A 15,028-nucleotide genomic window follows, 5' to 3' on the forward strand; every position below is an offset into this window, starting at 1 on the left:
AGGGTTTATTTATTTTTCAAGAAAATTCCCTGACCCTGCCAGTTAATTACGGTAATATATTCATGGATGTTTGCAGCATGATTGTTGATCCCTTTTGTATGTCTGAAATGTTTCATAAGAGTTTCCTGTCAGAGCAGTTTATTCATATTCAAGGCCGGTGGGGGTGGGGGCATGTCAACCATTGTGTCTTTCCTGTATGTGGCCGGGAAGAGCTCTAACATTCCTATTTGCAAACAGCCAGTTAGGACAGGAACTCTTAACAGGAAGAGGGAGAGATTCTCAACATGCCACTGTTTCCATAAGAATTGCTGTCGGTAATGTAAAAGAGCCGCTTTTCTTCTTGGTCTAGGTGTTTTGGTAAGAATGTCCAAACATTTTCACAGGAAGAGGAAAACTACGTACTAAACGCCATCTAGAATCAGAATTGTGTTAAAGCTTCATCAACAGGTGTTTGTCTTTTATCAGACTCAGTATTCACAGCTAATAGCATAATAAAGAATTCTGCATGCATGGAAGGAGCAGTTTTGACCCATGCTTTAACTCTGCTTACCATAGACCAGCTCTCCTTGCTCACTTGGATGAGGCACTCTAGAAGGAAGCAGGACATTTTTATTTTACACTATCTAACTTTGGGATGTGGGCTTGAGAATATCCATCAAAAAAAAGCAGGTCTGCTATTAGTGAGTACTTGGTAAGTGCTAGTGATGGATAAACTAGACTATGCAGACAATCACTCTACTGAGTTCTTCATCTTCTCCCGTCAGCCAGGTGTCTGGATTCACAGGTCTATTGAAAAATCATTTTCTCTGTCTGATGTTACTTTCTTAGATTACTTTTTGAAAGTATACAGGAGTCAAGTTAATCCCTGGATATGTCACACAAACATGAAATCAAACCATGCAAAATGATGAGGTTGGACCATGTTAAAGAGCCTTCCTCATTATCTATCATGGCTGGCCACGATTACAGTGTTGGAAAGAGGTCGGTTAGCCTTGGTGGGTAAAGCTTCTCAGTCCATGAATGAATCATGAGCACTAAATAACTTCCCACAGTTTTCCCTTGTGTATTGTTTCCTTTCTCCAGCCCTCTTTCATGAAGGATAATCCCAGAGTGACCTAGAAAACACTTAAACTCAACCTGGAGGAAGCCGCTCCATTTCCAGCAGCTGGCAACCAATCGGGACAGGCGAACTCACTCCATCCTCCTCTCAGAAGAAAGTAGAGAATAAGTCTGAAATGTTTGAGAGCTCCAGTACCCCGGGATTACTGTTTGTGCATTTCTTGGGTCCTTAGTGACAAGGTCTGCCATAGAGGTAGGGATGTTCAGGTCTGCAAATCTCCACCCTGCTCACAGAACAATGTAGTCTCTTTGTGTTACAGGAGTATGGTCCAGGTGCTTAAAGAGTGTTTACTAGGTCACAGAGAACTTAACCCCCGAGCACATGTGAAGTGCTTCATTGTAGTAAGTCCTTGGGTGGGTCAGGCTGCACACAGTAGGGGCTGTGGACAGGTTAGGAACAAAGTACAGCAGCCAGCAGCGATAGGACCAGATGCTCTGGTATCATCAATCACCATGACACTGAGCATGAGCTGTCCACCGATTCACACACAAGAAGTATTCCAGGGGGAAAAAAATCCAAATTAACACCTTAGCTGCCAGCAATGTATGTAAAATCAACATATATGCCTTTAATATGCAATTTACTCTAACAATTTTTTTTTTTAGTATTTTCTATTATCTATTTAAAATGTGTTTTATTTTAAAAGAAAGCTAATGTAGGGCATATAAGTTATATTTAAGTAAAATTATTTACATTGAATAACCAGAGTTAATTTAACTAATTTATGAAATACAACACACGACAGCAGGAGGAAAAATGTATTTGCTTAAATTTTAAGCCCTTTATTTACTACAACGCAGAACGTTTTACTTTTTGACATCAGTGGGTTTGATGGTTTTTGATTTTGTTTTTTGGTATTTTTCCTTATTCAACAGAAAACAATAACTATTAGTAACATCAGTAACTTAGAGAAACAATTCTCTTTTGGAATGAGGCTTCAACAACTGGCCAGCAAATCCTTCTTCCTGCCTGATATCTGCAACATAGGAATATCCGCAAACAATCGTGGACAGTGATGAGCCAGAGTAGACAAAGCTCTCATTTTCTACATGGGATAGTGACAAAATTGCCTCTAGCTACTGACTGGATTTGCCTGTCCAAAATTGCTCTGAGACCCAGAGAAATTACTATTTCCTTATGTATTGTGCAATAATTTCTCCAAAAATCTTCTCATGCTCAATACAATGTAATCCAGACACCTTTGACTTCAGTGCATGACATACAAATGGCCACATCTATCACACACACATAAATAATGAAGAGACTCATGGGCTATGCAAAAATGAAAAGAAATAATTTGATTTTTTTGGCAATACCCTAGTGAAAAATACATATTTCTTGGCAACAATCCAGTTTTGGAAACAATATCCAGCTATGACCCAATGATGTCTGAGAGCCTCCTCCTGGGTTTGAACTCATTCAGGCCTGTCTCCAATCTCATGCCTTCTTTCTCTGGCATACATTCCAGTCTTTGGAAACATAAAATGCCCCTAGACAAAGTGCCCTTCTCCAAAAAGCATCCCACTCAAAGATCCTGACTCAAATCATCTTAAATTAATGCAGGCAGGCATGGGAGCTCTTAGGAAATGTCCTCAGAATGACACATGTATGCAATGTTAAAGACACTTGATAGGTCTGCATGCCACCTTATTATTAAATTAAAAGCACCTGTATATTTATATGATGCATCCAATGGCTTAGATATTAGGATTCTAGAAATAATACATGTCTTATAGCAAAAAATATACATATAATAATCCACCTATAGTTTATATAAATGATGAAATGTTTTGAATATATCTATATATCTATATATATACACACATATATACTCTGTGTATTTGCAGGATCAGGCAAGCAAATACAACAGTCCTTCATTGGCTCTTCCATGTCAGTGTCAGAGACACTAGATTTCAAAGTCTTATGGACTGGAACAAAGGTCATCGCTGAGGACAGAGGACTGGCTTGATGCATCTTCCCTTATGAAGGACCAAGTTTGCTGGACAGTGGCAACCTGCGATGCATGGCTTATTGCATGGGCCAATCTCATTCCAGTTGTCACAGGTCTTCACACATCCCGGGCCACAGGTATCATACACAGCACCATGTTTGCACTGAGTAGCTGAAAAAGAGGGAAGAAAGTTGTTGTGAATAAAAGGCCATGCTAGCTCACCCTGTTTCTGAGACAAATCTTGTCGGTCTCTACCACAGTCAAAGTTCAGGTTTATATTTCAATGAGGGAATAAGGAACAGCTTACATTCTGTGAACATTATGGGGAAATAACAAACCCAAAGACCCAAAGACCTGTCTCCTGGGCCAATGAACCTGAAAACAAAAATGATAGTAATCAAGGTCTTCCATTCCTAGGTAAGACAGACCAAAAATTTATAAGACTGTTAGGAAATTGGTAAGGTTATTTATTTATTTACTATGAATACCATGACAATTTAATCATGAATAATTTTTCCTGTAACTGAGTTATGATGAAGAAAATTATTACATACAACTATTTAAATATCCAAAGTATGGAATTACACACAGAAAAAAATCTGAGAATGTTTGAAATATGTGGCATATTTTAAGTCAAAGTGATCATGTGTTGAATGAATCAACTTGAGGCAAATTAGAGAAAAAGTAGGATAGTGCCAGATGTAGAAGAATCAGATGTGTGACCACAGCAGGGCAGCTGGCTGGGTCAGAGAACGTGAAGGGATATGATGACAGAGGTGAGTCCTACCAACTTGATATCTTTGTTAACTTAGAACTGGAATGATCTAGATAATATTTTCTGAGATACTGAAAATCCATGAAAAGACTTATCAGAAAACAATAATAAAACCATTCTGGAAGATTCATGACCTTTCCAATTGTGTCAGCTCCGATGACAAAGAATGGAGCTGTGGCTCCTTCTCAGCAACGGGAGTCGGACACATGTAGGAATTCAGAGCAGGGATTCTCCCAAAACACCAACAAGACTCCACACTTCATTTGAAATTATTTCAAACAAAACTAATAACAATAGGAAGTAAATTTCCCTGGTTTAATTTCTGTTTTAGTTTGTGCAGTGTGAAGACAATACCTGATGAAGGACTGATTCTATGACCATAAACTTTAGAACTGTTTGTTTTTACAGACCTTACTTTAAGTCTTTTGAATGATATATTTAAAATTACCACAAGCATTGATATTTGTCCATATTTAACTAATAGTGAGTTAATAAGAAACAAGTTCTATGATGACTCCCAGAATGTCCATAGCTCTGGTTAAAACCAAATGAGCAATGATGTGGACAGTCAAGAGTTATCAATTGTTTCTCATACATGCTTCCTTATCATGAGTTGTTTGGAACAGTTTTGAGAATCATTTGAATGTGACCAACTATAGAATATTTTCCTCTTGGGCAGATGAGATGGTTCTATGGGTCAAGTGATTGTTGTACAAACACGAGGACTTTAGCTCAGGTTCCCAACACCCCAAGGCTGGATGTGGTAGCACATGTAAGTAACCATAGCACAGGGGAGAAAAGACAGGCAGATCATTGGAGTTTTCTCACCAGCTAATGTAGCTGATATAGCTAGCCACATAGAAAGACACACAACATTGACCTCTGTTCTCCACACATGTACATATGTGCAACCACACACATGAACATCTAGTTACACACACAAACATTTGACTTCAAAATTGTTTTTCCATGGGTCTCTATTAAACCATGTCATATTTACTTAGCATCTAGTCTCTTATTGGTCCATATGAAAAACTGGAAATTGTTAAATATAAACTGTTCTCAACCACTTGTCATCTGTCTGATCCACATCAGAGGATGAGATACTGGTGACTATTACCTGTCATTATATTGCAACTGAACTTTTATTGATTCCTATGCCTGGCTCGACCTCTTAGCTTTTTGAGGTGTCTTCTCAACTGTCACTTCCTATCTAAAAAAGCACATTCTCTACCCTTTTACACTGTCTCTTCCTCCCTTCTTCTTTACACATACTTGGACCTGAATGGTCTAATGTTTACTATCTGTCAGCAGAATGTAATCTTGCTGAGAACAAAGCTTTCTGTCTGGTCTATCGCTATAGCTTAACAAACTAGCTCATTTTGGCAGATACAGAGCATGTTCAGTGTAAAGGCCATCAGTCAATACTTGCTCAACAAAGGAATGAGGCAGGTGAGTAGACATTTATGCTTGTCCTTTTGAATTCATTCCACCCTTCTTTACTTGTCCTGTGCTGTGCTCTGTCCTCTATGAGCAGAGGCTTTCTGTGCATAGGTACCACCACCAAGAGACTGATGGGAATAGAGTAGGGGCAGATGCTTCTACCCCTCACATTGGCCTGCAGTTGGTCACCATAGGCCATTTCTCCTTTCAGAAAGTCTTCATTACAAGATTCTCTCTGTCCCCAGTCTCCAATAGCTAACTCCTCCCTGGCCTATTAGGCCCAGAGGAGGTAACAGATTGTCTGTTATTAATGAAGGGCACTGGCTTCTCTCTATTAATTCTTTACAGCCTATCCATAACCTTGAAAAGTCTTTGTCTCTTAAACATACTCCCATCAATTTGAGTGTGCCTAGATGTAAAATTACACAGTGAATAAGCAAACCACTCTTCTATCCCTAAGTGCTATATATCATGACCTCCAGCCACAGTGTAACTTTATATTCCATGGGTTAAACTTTTCATAATTTACTTCTACTCCTTAGGCTGTCAGGAAACACTCATAGCCGTGATGGGAGAATGTCTTTCTGTATGCTGCGAATATGTGTTGCTCTGATTGGTTGATAAATAAAGCCGTTTGGCCTATGGCAAGGCAGCTTAGAGGCAGGTAGGAAATTCAAAGAAAGAGACAGGGAGAAGGTGAGGAGATGCCAGCGAGCTGCCCAAGGAGCAACACATAATGGGATGCAGGTAAAGCCATGGAACATGTGGGGATACATAGATTAATTGTTATGGGCTAATTTAAGATATAGAGCTAGCTAGCTAAGAGCTTGAGCCATGGCCATGCAGCCATAATTAATACACGCGTCTGTGTGTTTACTTGGGTCTGAGTGGTGGCGGACCTGGTGGGACACAGGAAAACTTTCAGCTGCAGAGCCGAGTCATTCAGCCACCGTGATCAAGTGCTGGTATCAAGTGTGGCAATCAACACCACTGACGCCATTGCCACCCAAATGGTACAGACCCTAAGTTCTCGTGCTCTGTCTGTCTGTCTGTTTGTCGCTCTCTCATTCTTCTTTCTTTGCCCTTTTCCCCTTTCCTCAGCCCTCCCCTCTCTCTGTCTCTCTCCCCTTCCCTTCTTTTTTGTCCCTCTGCCCTTTCTTCCTTCTCTCAACTTCACACACCCTCCAGACTGTTAAAGGAAAGCGCCTTTTCTTCTTTCTGATATTGGATGAATAGATGAAACAGGGAGTAAGGAGACCAGCACTCTCTCCCTTTAACACTACTGATTTGGACATCTGTGTTATCTTTTGACTTTTCCACTAAACTTCTCAAAGTTCTGTTCCCACTGGTTCACACTGAATTACACTGGGTAACATGAATTCTGCATCCATTGCACATACTTACTAATTTGGGAGCACCCTAGCTGAAAATCAGTCTATCTATGGTCTGCGTCACTGTTGTTACATTTCTCTAAAACAGTGGTGGCCACAGCTGGAAATGACAATTACAAGTTTGTGAAGCCAGGACCACACTCCAGATCAACTCAAATATAACCTCTGAAGGTGGTCATGTGGGACCAGGGTGTCAATCATGTAAAATACATACTCCCCCTTCCCCCACCAGACAGACTGGCGGTTTTAACATGCAGTCAGGACTGAGATTTGTCCTGTAAATGGCTGTCACATTCATGCTCCTGTCACTGCAGAGATGGACAGCCAACGCTACCAAAGTGGGTGCAAAAAGGAAGTTTTCCCATCGTTGTCTCCCTCAGACTCCACTGGAATGCATCCCGCCTGATCCACAGCATGTGTCCGCTGTTGGCGTCTGGTTTACTTGGGTCATGGACCTTAGCTCCCTTCACTCACCTACTTAGTGCCGCTCATGACACACAACCCCGTTGACTGTAGGTTGCCTGTCTGGCCCCTCCAGAACTCCCTCTGCTATCTTTCCAATTGCACACTCATCTTCTCACTCTCTGTTTGACACAGCCATCCCCATGCTAGCGGACTTACTTTTCTCCTCTTTTCAAATGCCAACGTTTATGGCAAAAATGAATAGTCACTTTGTCTTGTTCTGTAATCCATTAACATTGCAAACCCATCTCCCTCAGCCTCTATTTTATTGAAGCTGCTCCCTCCAAAGTTTTCACCAGTCCTTATGTCTGCAGACATCCTGGCAGCTGTCATTCCCCAAAGAGCCTGCTTGGTCATTTTGTCTATTTGGCTTATGACATCATGTCCTCTGGTCCTCACTAGCCCCTTACAGCTGCACTCAGCTCTTGGATGCCTGTGCGTGATCTTATCACTAAATACTAAAATTGCCTCCTACCTCCAACCCTGTTCCCTGACATTCTTTTGTACGCTCCCCTTTCCTCTCCATCTCCAATCCAGCTTTAGCCCCGTTTTCCAGCTATAGAAATCTAAATCCATTATCTTCAGCCTTAACTCTTCACCGAATCTAATTTCCTATCTTAATTCAAATGTCACCTCCTTCACACAGCTCCTGAAAACCCCAGACGCCCTTCTTTTCACTGCATCAAACAGCACTTGGACATTACAGTTTCTCATTTGTTTGAACTGTCCGATAACAGTGGAGTTCTGGTGTGTGTGTGTGTGTGTGTGTGTGTGTGTGTGTGTGTGTGTGTACGTGAAAGAGTGTGTGTGAGTGTGTGAGGGTTGTGTTTATATGTGTATGTATGTGTTATGTGAGTGTGTATGTGGGAGAGAGGGGGGGAGGGAGGGAGGAAGAGGAGAGAGAGAGAGAGAGAGAGACAGAGAGAGAGAGAGAGAGAGAGAGAGAGAGAGAGAGAGAGAGAGAGAGAGAGAGTTTTGTTTAAATGTGGGTTCTGGTGGAACTACTGTCCTTGACATGCAAGTCAAGCACTTAAAGGCTGAACTATGCTCCCAGCTCTGCAGGTGTTATTCTTAGAGGAACTCATGTGACTCCCTTGTAGTTCTTTGAAAACATATTGATTTATTTTTGGTTTGGTTTGGTTTGGTTTTTTGAGACAAGGTTTCTCTGTGTAGCACTGGCTGTCCTAGAACTCACTCTGTAGACCAGGCTGGCCTCAAACTCACATGCCTTCCGAGTCCTGGGACTAACAGCATGCGTAACCACCACCCAGTGAAAATATATCAATTTCTAGTCACGTCTCTCAGGATTTTGTCTGAGTTTGCAGCAAAAACCTGTGTAGCTATAGATTTAAATGATTCTAGGAGTCACTATGACAACAAGTCACCACGACACTGTGACACACAGTTGGAAGGAATGAGCTGCTGAGGTCTGGGCTCCAGAGGGCAGAGCCCTTACCGCCCGAGTTCTGACACAGGTCTGGGTACAGGAAATTACTTCAGTATCCATCAGGTTATTTATGTTTGTTTATTGTTCTGTTCTCTGCCTCTGATGCTTTCATCCTAATGGAGTCTAACTGTTCACTCTGTTTCCTGAGAGGATTCTGCTGGGCCAGCGTCAAGTTCATTCCCACACCCCTGCTTCCTGGCTACCTTTTAGCTCTCATTCACTCAATGCTCTGTCCCCTCCAGCTCTTCCAGAAGTTCTTTTAGAGGGGAATTTCTCAGAAGAATTCCCTCTTTCCCATGGTCTCCCTTCCTTGCAGATTCGAACTACCCCATGTCTTCTGGCCTGTACTCCAAATTCTTTTTCCTAGCCCCACCACTTGCTTCCATCAAGGCCCCCTTAGCTTTTCTGCTATGTGTCTGCTATGTGTATTCTCTTAAGCTTGGGGAGCAGATCTGAGCCAGATTTCTCCTCTGACATCAGGTCACAAGAGGCAGGTGACATCGACACACAACCAGATCCATCATATAATGTCAGATACACAGGACTAGAGGGTGAAACCAAAATATAGTGGGAGGAAGAAAATATTGACTCAGCACTGAGAGTCAGGCGGGGTTTGAGGGAGACTGTAGAGAAAATAATGCCATTGAGGTAATTGAAAGCAAGCAAAGGGCTGATGACACAGTTCAGTATCCAATTAGCACATTCGAAGCCCTGGGTTTGAATACTAGCAGTGCAAAGCAATGATCCGTAGAAACTTGTGAGACGGACAACATTAGAAAGAGCTTCCCAGAGAAATACGAAAATCAGACATTAGCAGCGACAAGATCAGGTAGCACATGAAGATGTCATGGTTTAAGTCAGTGTGCCTTGGAGGAGGGGATGGATGATCCTTGGAGGTGAGTAGGCTGGGGAAGGAACATGATGATAGAGAAAGGAAGAGAACCAGCCCAGGGCCAGAGAACGCTGAAGCCCTCACGACAACCTGCAAACATAAAGCTTAGAAGGCTTTTAACCAGCGGAATGACGCTATCAGATTTATCTTCATTTCGGCACTATGTTCAGATGATCCTAGAAAGCAAGTACCGACTGGAGCCCTGGTTTACCCTCTGTGAATCCATTTGCTTTTCAAGCTTATAAAAGACAAAAGACAAGTTTTAAACATACATATGATTTGGTTTGTATGCATGCTTTTGAAAGATTGCATTTGGTTAAATCTTTTTTTTTTTCTTATTTTTCTTCCTTTTTCAGATTAGGAAACTGCCAAAGTCTCAAGGCTTAGTATTCCTGTATCCTCCAGGGACATTCACCAGCCACAGTGATACAAAAAGGTGTTACATTCGAGTTTACCAATGTGTTCAATAAGCCACTCTCTGTACTGTGTGCAACTAGGCTGTTTCTAAGCTCCACTGTCCCCGGGATGCTGAGGTCACATTGTCCAACTACACCTCTTGAATTCACGGGGGACATCCAGTCAGCCAAAGAAAAGTCCCAGATATAGCATCAAGGCAGAGTGGATGCAGGGGAGGAACCACAAACAACTGTGCATTGCAGAGCCAAACAAGGAAGAAAACAACTGCTCAAACAACACAACATCCACGGCATTGTAGAAGAATGAGAAGCCGCCTTCCCCAGCACCTCTCCCATCTAGTGAATCTGTTAGTGAATGTACAGTGGCAACTACTGTCCACGGTAGGTGGGTGGCCGATATTCTGCTGAGGATGTCAGTGCAAGATCCAAGAGACAGTACCCCAACAAATGTATGGACTCAGATGGTCCTAAGGAACAGCTACCTGAAATCAAGTGACTCATGTTAATAAAGACCCAGTTGGCACCCTGCCTGGGCAGCACACTCAAGCTGACCCTGTTGTTGAATCCACAGATGAGCCAGCCCTCACTGTGTGAGAGCTGACCCCTGCTCCCATGCCCCCTACAGCAATCGGGAGAGAAGGCCCTGCATCTCGCCTGGGCAAAACAGTAGTACTGGCCCTGATGATGTGAGTGAGAGAACTGGCCCCACTCCTTGCTGCAGGCTGCACTGGGTGAGCTAGGGTGCTGGAGAGCTCGCCCAGGTAGTGACCATGAAGGAAAACAGGTGGGCTGACCTACCCAGCTACTACCCAGGCCCAGAACCAGGGCTATGAGTTAGCCCACCCCCAAATCCACCAAATCTATGAACTGTTGGAGCATGTGAAGGGGACAAATCTATAGATCCAAAACTGCAGGACCTCCATGACACAGGACAACAACAGGATATCCAAGAGGAACACCAGTGAGATCCCTTATCAGTGGTGTAGCAGAAGCTGGAGGCCTCTAGCCAGACCAATGACTCCAGGCAATGAACACTTGTAAGTAAAGCTGAATGGACTAAAGGGTAAACTATGTGACTCACTGGGCCACACTACAGCTTCCATGACAAGGTTCTTCTTCTTTTGTTTGGGGTTTGGTTTTGTTTCTTTGTTTTGTTGGGGTTTTGGTTTTTCTTATAAATTTGGTTTTGTTTTATGGTGGGGCAGAGAGGCTGCAAGGGCAGAGGGTGGATTCCAGGGGACAGGAAGATAAATTAGATCGGAATGCATGATGTGAAATCCATAAAGAATCAATAAAAGTGTGTGTGTGTGTGTGTGTGTAAATCAGAGCCAGCTGTATTCAACCTTACACTTGAGTTCTCCTGCTTCTCTGTGTTCTTACAGTGGTATCAATTAACTTAGGTTTGACACCCAGCTTTCTCATTGTCTTCCTCAATTTCTATAGAATTGCTGAAGTATTCTAAGTCTCAATATCTTATCAATAAAACTAAAACGTGGTAGAGTTCTTACCATATGGTTTTCATGGGCATGAGATAAGATACAATACAATATAAAATTCTAGTACATTCCTCATCAAAGGGAAGGTGCTTAGAAAATAACAGAATATAAAAATAGTTGTTATTAAACACATAAACATTCACTATAGTTCTTAGCATGGTTAACTTTTATTTATCAATTCCCAGGCTTAATCAGAATTCTATTGGTCCTTCTTGGCACAAATAGTGGCATGTCAACAGCAATGATAGGGTTAAAATCCAGGGGAAACTTTAAAATGTCACTTGTTCACTCAGTTTCCTGCCTCGTTTGTTTCTTATTTCTTCACCTCCCAAGTTTTTTACACTAGAAAACACTTTTAGTCTTAGTATCCATGAGTGCTATCATGAGTCAGGGAACCTGGAAGCTGAAAACAAGTAAATTGTATTGTTACAGTCTTCAATATTCTAAATGGACCCGAACAAAACTCTATGAGAGAAGCACCAAGAGCTGCAAATCTATTTTTTCAGTGTAGCAACTGACAATCTGTGGAAGTCTGTGGTGCATGTGCGCGCGCGCGCGCGCGCGCGCGTGTGTGTGTGTGTGTGTGTGTGTGTGTGTGTGTGTGTGTGTGTGTATGCACGCTCTGATGGAGTTATACTTCAGACAGATGGCTCCATTAATTTTGAAAAGTAAATAGAACCTTTCAGGTGACAAACCAGATTGCCCCTATCTTAGGCTTGAAAGCCATCTTATAGTAAAGCCAAACCAGGTTCATTTCTGTTTATGATTAAATCTGTCTCCCAAGGATTGGGCTATGCCCCACCTATAACCTTAACTTCAAATGGTTCTGTACTGCCTGTTCCAGGAGACTGCAACCATGTGTTTGTTTCAAAAGGTCATTATGGCCACCTGTTGTTATAGCCACCTTATTATGATGACCCTGTTGTGACCTCCTTGTTGTGATGAGCTTGTTATGACCACCTTGCAGCCATGCCTTTGTTTCAGAAGGTTATTATGAGCAACTTGCTATGCTTATGTCTGCTTCTGTAACCCCACCTATTGTCTGCCAAGTCCCCATTTGAAAACCCCCTACTGCTGGATTATAAAAACCCTTATCTCACCCATGTCTAATGCTGATCTCTTGAGCCCTGCCTTTAGGGAAAGACAGTCTATGTAGACACACATGCACACAACACACATACACACACACACACACACACACACACACACACACACAACACACACACACACACACACACAACACACACATACACACACACACACACACACACACACACACACACACACACACACACACGTTGCTTTAGTTTATTGCTTGCTTTACTTAATTTGGCCATAATTTGGATTGATGGTCTTTCTCCTCATATCTGTGGGATTGACATTGGGACCATATTCCTTTTCTATTTTAAAGTAATTTTAGCTTCAGAAATTCAGTCCCTAAAATGAATATGCTGACATGAAAAGTATAGTCCTCAAATGCAATGTGTGCACTGGAATGATGCTAAGTACAGCCCTGGGCCAGGAGGAGAGGGTTCATATATCCTGTATCTAATAGGATCCAAACCAAAGCATCTGAACAGCTAATAAAACGGATAGAATTCTGCTGAGCCCTCTATTATATCAGGATGGATAGCTGCTTGCCTCCATCTATTCTATTCATTTTTCTGGAAGATTTGAAGGAAGGAGAACCCAAAACCAAGGAGCTAAGATTACTAATGATGGCTAAAAAGATCCAATCCTAAACAAGCATCACTCTCAAATGTGACCTAGCATAGGAGCCTTAGGTTAGAGCTTGCATCTCTTCCCATTAGTCTCAGCTAAATCATAATGTGAGTTACTCTTATAAGATTAATACATCCCTATGAAAAGAAGCACTGTGAGTGGAAAGGGAACTCCGATATAAAAAGTTATACTTGGATTTTCAAAGTTGAGAGCAAAATTGATGGTCTATCAAAGGTAGATAAAATACTATGATCTCTTTCTGAGTGCTGTAGGTAAAAGTCACCTGCCTGGGAAGTTCTTAGGGGTATGTAGGCCAACTGAAGTAGGCTATCTGTACATGGGGATCCTGGTGTGGCTTTTAACCTCTCAGTGATTCTAATTCTAGCTAGGTTGAGACTTACTGTTTCAAGTGGGTACAGTGCCTATACACTGCAAACACACAGTCAAGGGAAATATTGACTGTTCTTTGAACCAGATTGCCTCTCCTATGTTTCACTAATGAAGACACTCTGAAGCTAGCAATACCATAAACTGCCTTCTCACTGAAGATCTCAACTAAGGCTGTTAGGACTACCTCACATTTACACAAACCCCAGGCTTTTTAATTCTTGGCAAATCTGGCCCTTTATACTGAAAAGTTCCCCAGCACTTGAGCTTAGATGACACATATTCAGCCTTGTCACCTTCAACTCTAACAGTACTGGCTGTCACTGACTGTACATCTGTGAGCTGGACACTTTTCAGGATGCTCCATGCACATATCACTAATATTCACACCTTGATGTGGTGAAATTCCATAACAGTCCCTTCCCCCCAAAATGGACATAACCATTATCTTAATCCAAGACGCCATCCATTTTATACCGCAACTTATTCAATAGTCCTTCCTCGGCCACCTGTGTTCATTATGGACTCCCTCCACTCTATTTCTATGCGCTAAACTTTGTAAAACAAACTTTCTTAAGCCCCCACTGGCTTCCACTTTTCCTAAAACAAAAGCTAGCTTCCTTTCCAAGGTCTGGAAAGCGTGTGCATTCCAGCCTCCTCTCCACCCATCGCCATTTGTGCTCCCTGTCCTAGGAACATCAAGATCAGGCCAGAACGGACTCCTTTCTAGTGTGAGAAACCCTGGGTTGGTTGGTTGGTTTGTCTTTGCTGCTTTGTGGATGTTCAACCTGGTTCTTGTGCGTGGGTTGTTTGTCCTGACTCCCTCAGTCCCTCAGTGTCACGTGAAAGCACCATCTCTATGAAGAAAGCCTTCCTGTTTATACTGTCCAAGTAGCTACCCACGCTTTTTCCATTTGCTTCCTACAACTCTGCACTGTCTGTTTCTTTCTTCACACTTAACTACCATTTGTAAGTGTTTATTGTAAGTTATTGTTTTTGTCTTCTTCTCTCACAAGAAAGCAGCACTTCACTGACAAGAAACTCACCACTTACAATCATCAAAGTACCCACAGCACATAGCACAATGCCCAGCGCTTAGCCACCATGTAATATTTTTCAGTGAAAAGAGGCATCTATTTTACATGTATCTAATTAATGAGGACAAATAGCTAATAAGCACTGCTGTAGGAATCTGTCTTCTCCAAGGGAATGAAAAATTCTCCTGGGGATTATCCAACAATCTATTTTAACTAAGCATGTTTATCCTGAAGACCTTAGATAACCGTGATGGTCCTGAATCTCCTTCATTCCACACATGATCTAAGCTAATTGTGACTGTCCATGTCCTAAGCATATCCAGCTGTTAGCTTGAAGTTGGGAGGATTTTGCAACAGTGGAAATCCTTAAATTGTTAAAATGTGCATGTCACAGAGCATTTGTCTTAAAAGCTGTCTCCTCCACCCCATGGGAAGCTCCTGTGTTTTATCAAGTTGCAATCCAGTTGGAGCAACGATGGGATGTCCCTA

At 42.1% G+C, this 15,028-nt stretch overlaps 1 protein-coding gene across 1 annotated transcript in view; it reads right to left on the minus strand.

Annotated features, from left to right (window-relative positions):
- Positions 1 to 1,881: 1,881 nt before the first annotated feature.
- Positions 1,882 to 15,028, minus strand: part of Bmper (BMP binding endothelial regulator) — a 252,291-nt gene continuing 239,144 nt past the window's right edge. Inside the window, exon 15 of the mRNA XM_028872563.2 lies at positions 1,882 to 3,242. Coding sequence (XP_028728396.1) covers positions 3,061 to 3,242 — 182 coding nt within the window. The 3' untranslated portion in view covers positions 1,882 to 3,060. The remainder of the gene's footprint in view (positions 3,243 to 15,028) is intronic.

Source organism: Peromyscus leucopus, chromosome 7 (genome assembly GCF_004664715.2).
Source record: "Peromyscus leucopus breed LL Stock chromosome 7, UCI_PerLeu_2.1, whole genome shotgun sequence".
Taxonomy (NCBI): Eukaryota; Metazoa; Chordata; class Mammalia; order Rodentia; family Cricetidae; genus Peromyscus; species Peromyscus leucopus.